General features: G+C 44.4%; 2 protein-coding genes across 2 annotated transcripts; one reads left to right on the top strand and one right to left on the bottom strand.

Annotated features, from left to right (window-relative positions):
• Positions 1–190: 190 nt before the first annotated feature.
• LOC311105290 (fructose-bisphosphate aldolase B-like) lies at positions 191–5406 on the top strand. The gene is made up of 9 exons (XM_084147380.1): positions 191–369; positions 1131–1243; positions 1417–1622; positions 1949–2003; positions 3678–3838; positions 4059–4142; positions 4375–4549; positions 4717–4916; positions 5112–5406. The coding sequence occupies exons 2-9, from the start codon at positions 1132–1134 to the stop codon at positions 5205–5207; spliced, it is 1089 nt and encodes a 362-aa protein (XP_084003506.1). The 5' UTR covers positions 191–369; position 1131; the 3' UTR covers positions 5208–5406.
• Positions 5407–5703: 297 nt separating this feature from the next.
• On the bottom strand, positions 5704–7692 carry LOC311104564 (L-asparaginase-like; the record flags this gene model as incomplete). The annotated part of the gene is made up of 6 exons (XM_084146439.1): positions 5704–5793; positions 6014–6176; positions 6726–6809; positions 6976–7136; positions 7228–7323; positions 7543–7692. The coding sequence occupies 6 exons, from the start codon at positions 7690–7692 to the stop codon at positions 5704–5706; spliced, it is 744 nt and encodes a 247-aa protein (XP_084002565.1).
• Positions 7693–16919: the final 9227 nt, after the last annotated feature.

Genomic DNA, 16919 nt, shown 5'->3' with positions numbered 1-16919 from the left:
CCTGCATTTCTCTGCAAGCACACACACCATCATCATGCACTCAACGCACGCTGCTATGTATAACAAAGGATTTGCAGAGGGATGACCCTTTTATCTCGAAGTAATACTTTCAAGTTCTGATACAACTCAAAGTCCACAAAAGATGCATTATACACAAACACGCCCCCGTCCGACTGTCTCGACCAATAGCATATCCAGTGGGGATGCACGCCCGTGCCACATCACGCAGCGTCCGTCACCGGTCGGATAAATAGCACTTTGTATCCAAAAATCGTCCTTCTTCTCAATTATTCCTAATTACTGGGAGGCAGGAGAGGCCGTTTGTCTATTCATTTTCTGCTATTGGTGTTAACTTTGTCATATATTCAAGTAAGTTTTACTTTCAGCTTCATACTTGCATCATTTTGACGATTAACTTTTATCAATGGAAAGGCTCACAAATGGCAAAAAGGTTTCCCCCTGTTGCTGGGCTACAACGCTTAAAACCGAGGCTCTTAAATGTTGCAATGGAATTAAGGTTACAATGTTTCAACCCGATGTTGCAAGAGTCTCTTGGATGTTTGCAACATTTGAGGCTCCATGAGGTATGCGGAACTCTGCAGCCTATGTTCGCCACTTCTAGTCAAATTTTAATGCCTTGTAGGCAACCCGTTTTATGGCAAATGTACACGTTTAGCTGATTAAGGTAGATATGTAAACTTGTTTAATTGAAAACACAGGTTCTGTAACTAGTTAGCGCATGCATGGCCTTGTTAATGTAGCGTGAGATTGTGTAACTGCTAAAAAAATATATACGTTGAGTCCTCCTGAATCTGATCACATTTGATGGATATTTACCATCTGTATGGTGTCAGGGATTTCAGTGACTTCTATAGTGAACTGTGAACCTATTTGTCTTAGGCAGGGAGAGGGTAACTTATTAGCTTTCAGACTAAAGTTCAAACTGCAGACAAGCCAAATATTGACAGAGTTTGGGAGGGTGAAGGGTCCTGGTGGTGGATATACTGTCAGTGTCTGAGACTATGCAACACTTTAACAACCACCAGAACTAACTTGCCTACATAACTGGATTTAGGTTAATGGACTGAAGTGATTGAATTCTGTTTTCTTCTGCGTTCTCTCCTCCACAGGATGACTACCCAGTTCCCATCCCTCTCTCCGGCGCAGAAGAAGGAGCTCTCCGACATCGCCCAGAGGATTGTGGCTCCAGGGAAGGGCATCCTAGCAGCAGATGAGTCCACAGGTGAGGAGGCCATGCTGGGCATGGATGACTGGATGAGTGGGGGGGAGAAGAAACTACTGTTGTATTTTCTCAGCAAGTAGCGGTGTTGGCCATCTGAAGGGGGAGTGTTATTAGATGTAGACGTTAAGAAGTTATAGGAATCTGTCATTCTTTCCCATAATTTCTCCGGCTAGGCACCATGGGTAAGCGCCTGCAGAAGATCAACGTGGAGAACAACGAGGAGAACCGTCAGACTTTCCGTGACCTCCTGTTCTCTGCAGTTGACCCCAACTGCATTGGCGGAATAATCTTCTTCCACGAGACGCTGTACCAGAAGTCGGACAAGGGCGTCCTCTTCCCCCAGGTCATCAAGGACAAGGGCATCGTGGTCGGCATTAAGGTGAGAAGACCAGCAATGTCCGATCCCTTTTTGAATACCATCCTTGATCTGGGACAGTTTGATTGGTGAAAACAACAGGAGAGGTACTCAGACAGGACCTGAGGCTATGCTGCAGTTGTAATGAATGACTCTCTTCTCATAGTCTACTGATAAGACTGGTTGAGTGAAGACAATTATGACCACGCCCATCCAGCCAACAACTAATTACTGGAGTATCTGCTATACTGGCTTCACTTGTCAAGATTGGATGTGTGATGTTAATATAATGACACTAACAATTACACACTACTGGGAAAGGGGTTATAGTTTGAACATTTGGTTCCTAGGTGGACAAAGGCACAGCTGGTCTGAACGGAACAGATGGAGAGACTACCACACAGGGTAAGATTACGCTCTTAATTTCTGTTGCAACTCTGTAAGTAACAAATGCGTTATAGCCATTAATGTCAAATCTGAAACGCTTTTGTTATGAGTTTCTCGGGTATCAAAGAATCAAGGATGCAAGGATATACTTAGACATTCTGTGGAGATTTCATACCAAGTATTTATTGAATCACGAGCTCGTGGGTTCATCTAACCAACGGACATGGCTTTGCCCTTCGTCAGTTGAACCCACTTGAACAAAGGAGACACTCTACCTTATATACCCTTGGTTCTCATTCCTTTCACATACATCTGGAAACCATCATAGGCCTCACTGTCTCTGTTATTACCCTTTGCCCCCGGGTCACTACATCCTGTCCATCAATCATACTACCCTAAACTAAACATCAGTAATCTACTTTGACACAAGGAATGTAGACTCAGTGGAACCAAATCACTTATCCAGTAACTCTACCTCTGTCCCCACAATACTATGACATGACATCATTACAGCTTTGAAACCAGTTTCTCAAATCTCCCAAGACCACATTGAATCAGTTTGACACGATGGATTGTAAAACGTCAGTTAAATGCGTTGCATGACTATGAAAGCAAAGAAGACTGAACAAAAATATAAATGCAACATGTAAAGTGTTGGTCCCATGTTTCATGAGCTGAAATGAAAGATCCCAGACATTTTCCGTACACACAAAGCTAATTTCTCAAAAATGTGATGTACAAATTTGTTTCAATTCTCTGGCAAAAGCTGTGTTGGACATTCCTGCAGTCAGCATGCCAATTGCATGCTCCCTCAACTTGAGGCATTGTGTTGTGACAAAACTGCACATTTTAGAGTGGCCTTTTACTTTAACCAGCACAAGTTGCACCTGTGTAATGATCATTCCTTTTAATCAGCTTCTTGATATGCCACACCTGTCAGGTGGATGGATTCTCTTGGCAAAGGAGAAATGCTCACTAACAGGGATGTAATGTTCATTTCTTTAACATAAGCCGCCTCAACATCATTTTAGAGAATTTGGCAGTTCGTCCAACCGGCCTCACAACTGCAGCCCATGTGTATGGTGTCGTGTGGGCGAGCGGTTTGCTGACGTCAACGTTGTGAACAAAGTACCCCATGGTGGGGTTATGGTATGGGCAGGTATAAGCTACGGACAACTAACACAATTGCATTTTTTCAATGGTAAAATGAATGCACAGCGATCCTGGGACAAGCTCCTGGGGCCCATTGTCGTGACATTTATCCGCCGCCATCACCTCATGTTTCAGCATGGTAATGCACATGTTGCAAGGATCGGTACACAATTCCTGGAAGCTGAAAATGTCCCAGTTCTTCCATGGCCTGCATACTCAGACATGTCATCCTTTGAGCATGTTTGGGATGCTCTGGATCGACGTGTGCGACAGCGCGTTCCAGTTACGGCCAATATCCAGCAACTCCGCACAGCCTTTGAAGAAGAGTGGGACAACATTCCACAGGCCAAAATCAACAGCCTGATCAATTATGCGAAAGATGTTCCGCTGCATGAGGCAAATGGTGGTCACACCAGATACTGACTGGTTTTCTGATCCATGCCCCTACTTTTTGATTGAACTGTAACTCAGTAACACCTTGGAAATTGTTGCATGTTGCGTTTATTTTTGTTCAGTATAATATCATCCTTCTTTCATCAGGTCTTGATGGACTCTCTGAGCGTTGTGCTCAGTACAAGAAGGACGGTTGTGACTTCGCCAAATGGAGGTGTGTGCTCAAGATCTCCGACACCTGCCCCTCTGCCCTTGCCATCGCAGAGAATGCCAATGTCCTCGCCAGATACGCCAGTATCTGCCAACAGGTGTTTGTGCATGCCATGAGAACTTCTCCCTTCTAAAACTATAGTGCCCAGTACCCTAGGATAGGATGAACGTTAATGTCCCAGAGGGGAAATTGTCAGACGCACAGTACTACTGCTGTACCTGACTTCACAAAAACTAACAAATGATCAGAGAAATTCCTTAATGGCCAGGTTTGTCTACATAAGTGTGTCCATGTGATGTTAATTCTCCTCTCGTCAGAACGGCCTGGTGCCCATCGTGGAGCCAGAGATTTTGCCTGACGGCGACCACGACCTGCTGCGCACTCAGTATGTCACTGAGAAGGTGAGCTCATAACCTTGTTATACTCTCAAATCGGCCTTCAGTTAACACCAACTGTTATTTGAATCACATTTCTCAGTCATCGTTTTCTCTCCCTTCCACAAAGCCAGTGCTGGACTTGTTTAACAGCATGAAATTACAAACCCATCCCTCACTCCAAATCTCTTCTTAGTCACACTCCAATTTACATCACTGAACCGAACGCCTCTCTAAACCCAACCCTCCTTCTCACCAGGTCCTGGCTGCCACGTACAAGGCTCTGAACGACCACCACGTCTACTTGGAGGGCACCCTGTTGAAGCCCAACATGGTCACTGCTGGACACTCCTGCCCCAAGAAGTTCACCCCCCAGGAGGTTGGCATGGCCACTGTCACCGCCCTGAGGCGCACCGTTCCTGCCGCCGTGCCTGGTGAGACCGGGTTGTAGGGTTGGTGATGGGGATCAACAGAATGAGTCCCCAAAAAATGGGTTAGGTGGATTTAAAGGAGTAAAAACTGTATATTTGGTTACTATCAGGTGACGCCAAAATGAACCCCACCACCAAATTGCTTAACCCCCACCCCCCCCCACACTCAGGCATCACCTTCCTGTCTGGAGGTCAGAGCGAGGAGGAGGCCACCCAGAACCTGAACGCAATGAACCAGACGGCCCTCCACCGGCCCTGGAAGCTCTCCTTCTCCTACGGCCGCGCACTCCAGGCCTCTGCCCTCGCCGCCTGGAAAGGCATGGCCGCCAACAAGCAGGCAGCACAGGATGCCTTCACCTCCAGAGCCAAGGTAAGATGGCGGGGCTATTCTAGGGTAGGGTGGACGCCTTGCTTAGAGGTGCTGGTTACAAGCTATTGTATGGTGGAGGCCACTTGTTCACTACTGAATGAATTAGGTTCCAATTTGTGGTCTCCTTTCTCTCTCAAAGCTTCATTCTGGAACCACATACCTTTTTGTTTACTGAATCACAAATGTCAATTTCAGAGCAACGGTCTGGCCTCCAAGGGAAAGTACACAGCGGTCAGCAGCGCTGACCAGGCTTCCATGCAGTCCCTGCACACAGCCAACTACGTCTACTAACTAGAGCACACGGCAGACGCAAGGAGCACAAAACACAACCTTGATGAGAAATGTGTCACCTGTACACGGAGCAGGAAATTATTCCGCTGGGTTGTCTGGTCTTACTGGTCCCCTCCCTTCCATGATGACATTCCCTAATTACAAATCCAGTTGTACAAGTTATTCTCTGGAGTAAATAAAATAAATGGTATATGACCAAGCCGTTGTAAAAGTGTCATGCTGTTGGGGACAAAACACTTAAGGGGATTGTCAGTATATTCCTTTATCAATAGGCAAAGCATTGTACGATAACACCTTTTGCCAAAAGTATGACCTAAACAATGTACAGAATGAACATGTTGAACTCTGTCTAGGGTCATTGGCTGGATAAAAAGGGTGAAGTTCCTGAGGTGTGTGTACTTAAAGTGAATTTGATGTGAGATGGGTAGAGACGGGAAGTGGCTGGGACGATCCTGTTGGCCAGGTGCAGCGGGTAGGCCTGTTTGTTGAGGAACTGCTAAGTGAAGGGGTGGAACAGCTTCAGGATGCTGGGTAGGTTGTTGTTCTGGGCCTCGTCCACCGCAGTCCAACCCCAGACGTCACGCTCCTGAAGTGTGCAAATAGGGTTTCGGGGGGAGGGAGTGAAACTAAGGGTTGTGTAGGAAAGGATTACAAACTGGGAATGGAAACATTTTAACATTGGTCATAACAATGAGCGCTAAATGGTGAGGTCATTGAGCTGTTAATGCTGCCCCAGGACTGCAGCCACCATATCACTGCAGTAATAAACCGCTAAACCCTTCTCATATTTACAGACAAGACAGTACCAGAGGGGTGGCTCCGTAATCCAGCAGCCTGGACACCATGGTCCTCTCCCTCAGCCTGACTGCAATGTGCAGCGCTGTACGGCCGTTATAGTCACTCTGGTCCATGTTCACCCCAGACAGGTACCAGGCCTGCAACAGCTGGTAGTCCTTGTTTTGGACAACCCTGATCGAAACACAAATACATGGACATGTACCCACACATAAAATCTACAATTTAATTGAAAAGAAACTTGATTGATATTTTCATACACAAACACTTCTAGACACTTTCTTTACAGAATATCTTCAAGCTGCAATATGTAACTTTTTGGGTGACCTAACAATTCACATTTAATGTGAGTTATAGATCTGTCATTGAAAGCAAGTCTAAGTGATCTGTTCTATGTGCGCTATTTCTATGCTTCCCGTTTTAAAGTTTTGTTTTGTTCACCAGCTTCAAACAGCTGAAAATACAATATTTTTGGTTATGGAAAATATATTTAACAGCGGTTTAGATGGTACAATGATTCTCTACACTATACTTGATTGTTTTGTCACAAACTGAAATTAGGCAAACCATTAGAATTTTAGCAACCAGGAATTGACGGAGAGATTTCTGCATAGTGAATTTTTAAGGATTAGCATAACACCCTAATTGGCTTATAGACACTGACAGATAAGCAAGCTGTATATCCTGTGACCAAACGTGTAGCTAGATAAGAGGTAGACTCACTTGATCAGCTCCAGCCCGATCCTCACAAGCTCCAGAGACAGAGGGGCTCCCTTCAGACGCAGGATGCGGATGATGTCAAAGTGCCTGGAAGGAACAATTACAATGGGTTACTTTGTCATTCCAGGAACATGTATTTCAAATTATTTTAGACAGACACAATTGTATGCTTATTTGTCAGTCAGCTGGTATTCATATCGCAAAAGCAAATCCTCTAATTATTCACACAACAGCTAATGCATTCACACTGCACCTGTTCTTGATGGCCAGGTGAAGCGGTGTGTATCCAAAGCGGTCTTTGAGCTGGGTGCTGGCTCCTTTACCCATCAGGTACTTGACCATATCTAGCCTGCCCTTCTCACAGGCCTTGTGGAGGGGGGTGGTGCCATCGTAGTCCCCACAGTTCACATCCATCTGCAAGAGGAAGGGGGAGAGAGTGTGTGTGTTTGAGGAGTTTATCTCAGACAATGTGTAAGGTGTCTGTGTGTGGTGAAGAAATCCTCACCCTCTCCAGGATCTCCTGCAGCGAGAGGAAGTCATTGTTCTCCACACATCCACAGGCGAAGGAGGGCAGCAGCTCCCCGATCATCACCTTGACCTCCTGAGAAATAGATGGTGGATATCATCATGGGTGAACATCAGCCATATTATTGTTCTCTGTAGCTCAGCTGGTAGAGCACGGCGCTCGTAACGCCAAGGTAGTGGGTTCGATCCCCGGGACCACCCATACACAAAAAAAAAATGTATGCACGCATGACTGTAAGTCGCTTTGGATAAAAGCATCTGCTAAATGGCATATTATTATTATAAGAATTGCTACTTGGTAACACACTTCTTGGCTCTTGTTCTTCAGCCATTTCAGCTTCAGCACTTGGCCTACCCAGCGCAGAAACCTTCTGTCTCTGGTAGCAGTGCCCAGAATCATGATGGATTTGGTGACAATATCAGGTCCGTCCTGTGTGCTGTCCATCTCTGCAAGGATGATTTTGAAGAAGATGAGTTAATAGGGTGGTAGCCAATAAAATTGGCTACAACCAATGATGAAATGAACCCAGAAGTAAAGTTAGCTAGCCAGTTAATAAAAATATATATACAGTAGGAAGAGAGGAAGATGTTAAGTAAGCGGTAGCTTGGCCTACTAAAACCTTTGCTTAGCTAGCCAACTTTTTAGTGTTGACTCCTTGAAATAATTCTCCAACATTGTAAAGTTGCTAGCTAATTGACAATGTATTTCCGCAAAGTAAGAGCTCAAATACCCATTGTAGACTCGAATTGGACATAACACAATTCTTGCACTTGCTTGTTTGACTCACCTGCGGCCTGCTGAGCGCTCCTCTCGATACTTGATGCGATGATGGTCAACCCGACCGTTGACCACTTGGGTTGTCACTAGTTACCACAGTCGCAAAGTCATAATTATAATTATGGCTAAAACCCGCCTATTTCTACAATTTAACCTAACCCTAACCTTACGATTAACCCTAATCTTAAATTAAAACCAAAAAGCAAATGTTTGTTTTCATGGTCTTTTACGATTTTGTGGCTGTGCTAACTAGTGACAACCGTTGACTTGATCGCGAGACCAACTGGCTTAGCTAGCTAGTACCTTGAGACTAGCCTTGAGGTAGGTAATTTCAGCTGAAAAGAAAAGCACTCCTCTAATGGTCAATGTTGGCTGTAGTGGTTTATCAAAAGCAGCGTGGCGGGTCGGGATAAGTAACGTGGCAGGTTAGGAGAATTGGCGTGGCAGGTTAGGATAACTAACATGGCAGGTTAGGATAATTAATGTAGCCGGCTAGGATAATTAACGTGGAAGGCTAGGAGAATGAGGTCAAGGTTTATCAAAAATGCTACAAAGAAACAGCAAGCAGCCCAGTTACCTGTTAGGTTTCCATATACCCAATTATGTTGATCCTCCCACTTATTTCACAACGCCCACTTTGACACACTACATATGCAGTAACCCATGACTCACATAAACGGGCGTATCAACTCACGTGGGTGTATGGAAAGAAAACAGCTAATTTGGGTGGGAGAAAAATAATAATGATGCTACACATAGCTACACATACTAGCCACATAAAGCTTAGTCTTCCATTTATTAGGCTGGGTCAGCAGCTACCATCAACACATGATACCATGAAATAGGCTAGCCAGGCTATTTGCATTCCCTTCCATGAACACTTAGTGTTAAAATAATAATAATAATAATAATATTCATACGATCTTCATATGCCATTTAGAGTGCAGAGCAGCAAAGCATTTTCACCGCCCATACTGCCCCAATACCTATGTAAATAGGAGAGATTTTACCAAACACATTCCACAATGTGAGTCAATACATAGGCGAGTCCCAGGTTAAACTGTGAGATCCCTTAGGTATAACCAGTGTAACTGTGAGAGCCCCAGGTGTAACCAACGCAACTGCGAGAGCCCCAGCTGTAACCGGTGCAACTGTAAGAGCCTCAGGTGTAACTGGTACAACTGCGAGAGCCCCAGGTGTAACTACTGCAACTGTGAGAGCCTCAGGTGTAACCACTGCAACTGCGAGAGCCACAGGTGTAACCAATGCAACTGCAAGAGCCCCAGGTTCAACTGTGAGAGCCCCAGGTGTAACCACTACAACTGCGAGACCCCCAGGTGTAACAAGAGCAACTGCGAGAACCCCAGGTGTAACCAGAGCAACTGTGAGAACCCCAGGTGTAACCACTGCAATGGTGAGAGCCCCTCACAGTTGCACCTCACAGAGCCCCAGGTGTACCCATCAAGAAACCAGTCACTGAGTACCCACCAAGAAACCAATCACTGAGTACCCACCAATAAACTAATTACTGAGTACCCATCAAGAAACCAATAACTGAGTACCCACCAAGAAACCAATCAATGAGTACACACCAAGAAACCAATCACTGACTACCCACCAAGAAACCAATTCCTGAGTACCCACCAAGAAACCAATCACTGAGTACCCACCAAGAAACCAATCACTGAGTATCCACCAAGAAACCAATCACTGAGTACCCGCCAAGAAACCAGTCACTGAGTACCCACCAATAAACCAATCACTGACTACCCGCCAAGAAACCAATCATTGAGCACCCAGCAAGAAACCAATCACTGACTACCCGCCAAGAAACCAATCACTGAGTACCCAGCAAGAAACCAATCACTGACTACCCACCAAGAAATCAATCACTGACTATCCGCCAAGAAACCATTCACTGAGGATCCACCAATAAACCAATCGCTGAGTATCCACCAAGAAACCAATCACTGAGTACCCACCAAGAAACCAAACACTGAAAGGATGGTACACTACATTTATGACCATAAGAAATTGGCAGCTGTGTTACCACTGAAAAATAACTCCCTAAAAAATTGGTTCCCGAGGAGACCATCTGCAGAGATTGCCCAGGTTCTATTCCACTTACTGAACCATTGTTGATTACCACCAAAGCAAGGTTTCTCACAGGTCCAAAATGATTGGCACCCTTGATAAACATTTGTAAAAAAGACTATGAAATAAATAATACAAATACTGAGCTACGGTCAGGTCCTGTATATACAGTACACATACTATGTGCCTGATATCTGTCAACATTGATGCATGGTCTTGGCTGTCTCAGTAATCCATATCCTTTCCTTTGCATGCATTGCAGAGATACAGTGGGTGAAAAAAGTATTTAGTCAGCCACCAATTGTGCAAGTTCTCCCACTTAAAAAGATGAGAGTGTAATTTTCATCATAGGTACACGTCAACTATGTCAGACAAATTGAGAAAAAAAAAATCCAGAAAATCACATTGTAGGATTTTTAATGAATTTATTTGCAAATTATGGTGGAAAATAAGTATTTGGTCACCTACAAACAAGCAAGATTTCTGGCTCTCACAGACCTGTAACTTCTTCTTTAAGAGGCTCCTCTGTCCTCCACTCGTTACCTGTATTAATGGCACCTGTTTGAACTTGTTATCAGTATAAAAGACACCTGTCCACAACCTCAAACAGTCACACTCCAAACTCCACTATGGCCAAGACCAAAGAGCTGTCAAAGGACACCAGAAACAAAATTGTAGACCTGCACCAGGCTGGGAAGACTGAATCTGCAATAGGTAAGCAGCTTGGTTTGAAGAAATCAACTGTGGGAGCAATTATTAGGAAATGGAAGACATACAAGACCACTGATAAACGCAAGATCTCACCCCGTGGGGTCAAAATGATCACAAGAACGGTGAGCAAAATCCCAGAACCACACGGGGGGACCTAGTGAATGACCTGCAGAGAGCTGGGACCAAAGTAACAAAGCCTACCATCAGTAACACACGACGCCGCCAGGGACTCAAATCCTGCAGTGCCAGACGTGTCCCCCTGCTTAAGCCAGTACATGTCCAGGCCCGTCTGAAGTTTGCTAGAGTGCATTTGGATGATCCAGAAGAGGATTGGGAGAATGTCATATGGTCAGATGAAACCAAAATATAACTTTTTGGTAAAAACTCAACTCGTCGTGTTTGGAGGACAAAGAATGCCGAGTTGCATCCAAAGAACACCATACCTACTGTGAAGCATGGGGGTGGAAACATCATGCTTTGGGGCTGTTTTTCTGCAAAGGGACCAGGACGACTGATCCGTGTAAAGGAAAGAATGAATGGGGCCATGTATCGTGAGATTTTGAGTGAAAACCTCCTTCCATCAGCAAGGGCATTGAAGATGAAACGTGGCTGGGTCTTTCAGCATGACAATGATCCCAAACACACCGCCCGGGCAACGAAGGAGTGGCTTCGTAAGAAGCATTTCAAGGTCCTGGAGTGGCCTAGCCAGTCTCCAGATCTCAACCCCATAGAAAATCTTTGGAGGGAGTTGAAAGTCTGTGTTGCCCAGCGACAGCCCCAAAACATCACTGCTCTAGAGGAGATCTTCATGGAGGAATGGGCCAAAATACCAGCAACAGTGTGTGAAAACCTTGTGAAGACTTACAGAAAACGTTTGACCTGTGTCATTGCCAACAAAGTATTGAGAAACTTTTGTTATTGACAAAATACTTATTTTCCACCATAATTTGCAAATAAATTCATTAAAAATCCTACAATGTGACATTCTGGATTTTATTTCCTCATTTTGTCTGTCATCGTTGACGTGTACCTATGATGAAAATTACAGGCCTCTCTCATCTTTTTAAGTGAGAGAACTTGCACAATTGGTGGCTGACTAAATACTTTTTTCCCCCACTGTATCCCCATTCTGAAAAAGATGTCCACAATTCAACCTGATTTATCGTTATCAGGAATGGAGTGAGGGTTTACACAATTACAACGAACCATTGTTACACACAGCACTGACACACACACTTACCCCACCAGACATGCCACCAGGGGTCTTTTCACAGTACCCAAGTCCAGAACAAATTCAAGGAAATGTACAGTATTATACAGAGCCATGAGTGCATGGAACTCCCTTCCATCTTATATAGCGCAAGTGAACAGCAAACCTGGTTTCAAAAAACAAATAAAGCAACACCTCACAGTACAACGCCTCTCCCCCATGTGACCTACTTGTTGTGTGTATTTACTGCCATGCTATGTTGTCTGCCATGCTATGTTGTTGTCTTAGGTCTCTCTTTATGTAGTGTTGTGTCGTCTCTCTTGTCGTGATGTGTGTTTTGTCCTATATTTTAAATTTTTAATCCCAGCCCTCGTCCCCACAGGAGGCCTTTTGCCTTTTGGTAGGCCGTCATTGTAAATAAGAATTTGTTCTTAACTGACTTGCTTAGTTAAATAAAGGTTGAATAAAATAAAACAATTAATGTACTGACATGTACAGTGGGGAGAACAAGTATTTGATACACTGCTGATTTTGCAGGTTTTCCTACTTACAAAGCATGTAGAGGTCTGTAATTTTTATCATAGGTACACTTCAACTGTGAGAGACGGAATCTAAAACAAAAATCCAGAAAATCACATTGTATGATTTTTAAGTAATTAATTTGCATTTTATTGCATGACATAAGTATTTGATACATCAGAAAAGCAGAACTTAATATTTGGTACAGAAACCTTTGTTTGCAATTACAGAGATCATATGTTTCCTGTAGGTCTTGACCAGGTTTGCACACACTGCAGCAGGGATTTTGGCCCACTCCTCCATACAGACCTCCACAGTGGCGGCTCCTGAAAAAATTCTCAGGAGGGGCAATTTTTCTGATGATTTAGGTGACCTACACACATTTTAAAAAAGATATGTCCAGCAACAACATGAAGACAGGGGCAGCATATAAGTCAATACCAGAAGCATTTATTGACTGATCTGGGGAGATGGATTCCAGTTTCTGTGACAGATTATAAATAATCTCTGATGCCTTTGTTATATTAGCTTTTGGTTGAATGTACTGTCGTAGTAAATATATAATGTTATAGCTTGGTCTGACTAAAATCTTGTGCATGACCCATTTTGTGTTGGGCGTTTGTTTTCAATCAATGCTGTTCCTATCCTATAACAATGGACAAAAGAGTCCTATCTTGTCAGCCTTGTCAGCAGGTGGCCAAGGACAACACCCACGCCATAGGTCTCTCAGTTCTTCCAACTCACGAGTTCTTGCTCTGAGGACACACACACACACACACACACACACACACACACACACACACACACACACATCATCACTGATAACACACACACACACACACATCATCACTGTTAAACACACACACACACACACACACAAAAATCCCCTCTCTTTAGGCTGAACATTTGAAGACAGAGAACCCGACTCAGAGCCAATGCAACAGTGGAGGGGACCTCGCCCAACTCATCAGGACCAATCAGAAGATCAGAACTACTAGATTCAACCTACATCATTTATTGTATAAAATGTCTGCACACAATGTTTTCGGGGCTCTCTTCAGATAGCTCCCTAAGAGTTTGACGAACGAGTCCGTGCACGCGATTCCAGATATCTTTACCTCTGAATAAACTGCCTTTATTATACCATATCCACCCTGTCCAAAGTCTCTACTTGGTCTCAGTTCTCCAGTAAACTTGTGATTATCAACAGTACACAACGGTAACAAACAATTGGGGGAACTCACGGGGCAGATAGTAAGGTCGCAGTGACACAGAAAGCAGTTCAATGTCGGGGGTACAGAGTCGCTCTCTTACCAGGATCGATTTTCCCTGTGACTGTCAGATCGCGGTCCGCTATGACCAGGGTGAAGCCGGCCGGCTCCACTTCTCTGTCCGGGACTCTGTCATCCAGCCAAGTCTCCCAGCTGTATTGGATTCCGCTGCCAGCAGCGTTTTCATTATTTAGTCCGTTCGTAGCGGGTATGTACACGATCAACAAGATCAGTCCAAAACCCACCACTGGAAATCCATGGTTGGCAGAATGTTTGTAAACTAAGTGTACAAATTAAAAACATAAAATAACGCCACTAAGTGTACAAATTAAAAACATAAGATAACGCCACACTGCAGGTCGCAACAGAGACGCTGCTAGCCGCTATTTTCTTAGTTACGTTCATGGTTACGTCACGTATGACGAAAGCGCGTAAGTGCAAGCCCACAGACACCCATAGAGATTGTATTGAAAGCTTTGAAATTTGAAAAAAATAGATTTTACATGAGAGTCTATGACAGACTTCTGGGCGATTTTCAACATGACTGAAATCGCCCCAGAAACGGGCGGGGCCATTTGAAGCACGACTTTAGCCTGATTTGACATTTAGTGGCAGTCAGATCAGATTAGAACACTGATAACTACTGTTGCCGTGATATAATTGATTAGAAAAAAAATCCCTTCCTTTTCCCGTTTGGCAGTGCGTCGCCCATATCGCCCTATTGAACACACCGCCCCTGGACCTCCAGATCCTTCAGGTTTCGGGGCTGTCGCTGGGCAATAGGGACTTTCAGCACTCTCCAAAGATTTTCTATTGGGTTCAGGTCTGGAGACTGGCTAGGTCACTCCAGGACCTTGAGATGCTTCTTCCAGAGCCACTCCATAGTTGCCCTGGCTGTGTGTTTCGGGTCGTTGTCATGCTGGAAGACCCAGCCACGACCCATCTTCAATGCTCTTACTGAGGGAAGGAGGTTGTTGGCCAAGATCTCGCGATACATGGCCCCATCCATCCTCCCCTCAATACGGTGCAGTCGTCCTGTCCCCTTTGCAGAAAAGCATCCCCAAAGAATGATGTTTCCACCTCCATGCTTCACGGTTGGGATGGTGTTCTTGGGGTTGTACTCATCCTTCTTCTTCCTCCAAACACGGCAAGTGGAGTTTAGACCAAAAAGCTCTATTTTTGTCTCATCAGACCACATGACCTTCTCCCATTCCTCCTCTGGATCATCCAGATGGTCATTGGCAGACTTCAGATGGGCCTGGACATGCGCTGGCTTGAGCAGGGGGACCTTGCGTGCGCTGCAGGATTTTAATCCATGATGGCGTAGTGTGTTACTAATGGTTTTCTTTGAGACTGTGGTCCCAGCTCTCTTTAGGTCATTGACCGGGTCCTGCCGTGTAGTTCTGGGCTGATCCCTCACCTTCCTCATGATCATTGATGCCCCACAAGGTGAGATCTTGCATGGAGCCCCAGACCGAGGGTGATTGACCGTCATCTTGAACTTCTTCCATTTTCTAATAATTGCTCCAACAGTTGTTGCCTTCTCACCAAGCTGCTTGCCTATTGTCCTGTAGCCCATCCCAGCCTTGTGCAGGTCTACAATGTTATCCCTGATGTCCTTACACAGCTCTCTGGTCTTGGCTATTGTGGAGAGGTTGGAGTCTGTTTGATTTAGTGTGTGGACAGGTGTCTTTTATACAGGTAACAAGTTCAAACAGGTGCAGTTAATACAGGTAATGAGTGGAGAACAGGAGGGCTTCTTAAAGAAAAACTAACAGGTCTGTGAGAGCCGGAATTCTTACTGGTTGGTAGGTGATCAAATACTTATGTCATGCAATAAAATGCAAATTAATTACCTAAAAATCATACAATGTGATTTTCTGGATTTTTATTTTAGATTCCGTCTCTCACAGTTGAAGTGTACCTATGATACAAATTACAGACCTCTACATGCTTTGTAAATAGGAAAACCTGCAAAATCGGCAGTGTATCAAATACTTGTTCTCCCCACTGTATGTATAACTGATAGATGCACACACACTACCTGTTAATGTTTTTAAAAGTACACTGAACAAAAATATAAACACACTGAGTTACAGTTCATATAAGGAAATCAGTCAATTGAAATAAATTCATCATGCCCTAATCTATGGATTTCACATGACTGGGAATACAGATAGATATGCATCTGTTGGTCACAGATACCTTTTTTAAAAAATCAGGAAACCAGTCACTATCTGGTGTGACCACCATTTGCCTCATGCAGCGTGAATCATCTCCTTCGCATAGAGTTGATCAGTCTGTTGATTGTGGCCTGTGGAATGTTGTCCCACTCCTCTTCAATGGCTGTGTGAAGTTGCTGGATATTGGCGAGAACTGGAACATGCTGTTGTACACGTCGATCCAGAGCATCGCAAACATACTCAATGGGTGACATGTCTGGTGAGTATGTAGGCCATGGAAGAACTGGGACATTTGTCAAATTTTTTGTCAAAGACTCCAGTCACCCAAGTCAAAGACTGTTCTCTCTGCTACCGCACGGCAAGCAGTACCGGAGCGCCAAGTCTAGGTCCAAAAGGCTCCTTAACAGCTTCTACCCCCAAGCCATAAGACTGCTGAACAATCAAATGGCCAACCGGAATATTTAAATTGACACCCCCCTTTGTTTTTACACTGCTGCTACTCGCTGTTTATTATCTATGCACAGTCACTTTACCCCTACCTACGTGTACAAATTACCTCGACCAACCTGTACCCCCGCATATTGACTCGATACCGGTACCCCCTGTACATAGCCTCGGTATTGTTATGTTATTGTGTTACTTTTAATATTATTTTTTACTTTAATTTTTTAGTAAATATTTTCTTAGCTCTATTTCTTGAACTGCATTGTTGGTTAAGGGCTTGTAAGTAAGCATTTCACTGTAAGGTTGTATTCGCAGCATGTGACACATTTTATTTGAGTTTCAGCTTCCAGGCATGCCCATACCAAAACCCCACCGCCACCATGGGGCACTCTGTTCACAACATTGACATCAGCAAACCTCTCGCCGACACGACGCCATACAAGCTGACTGCCATCTGCCCGA

Source organism: Coregonus lavaretus (genome assembly GCF_964263955.1).
Source record: "Coregonus lavaretus genome assembly, chromosome: 29".
Taxonomy (NCBI): Eukaryota; Metazoa; Chordata; class Actinopteri; order Salmoniformes; family Salmonidae; genus Coregonus; species Coregonus lavaretus.
The sequence above is the reverse complement of the archived record's forward strand: the minus strand, read 5'-3'. Positions and strand labels throughout refer to the sequence as shown.

What these genes read in the sequence shown, in the direction of transcription:
- LOC311105290 (XM_084147380.1), top strand. Translation starts at nt 1,132, where the DNA reads ATGACTACCCAGTTCCCATCCCTCTCTCCGGCGCAGAAGAAGGAGCTC. An exon ending in TGGAGAGACTACCACACAGG is followed by an intron (nt 2,004 to 3,677) that starts GTAAGATTACGC and finishes TTCTTTCATCAG; the next exon opens with GTCTTGATGGACTCTCTGAG. An exon ending in CTCAGTATGTCACTGAGAAG is followed by an intron (nt 4,143 to 4,374) that starts GTGAGCTCATAA and finishes CCTTCTCACCAG; the next exon opens with GTCCTGGCTGCCACGTACAA.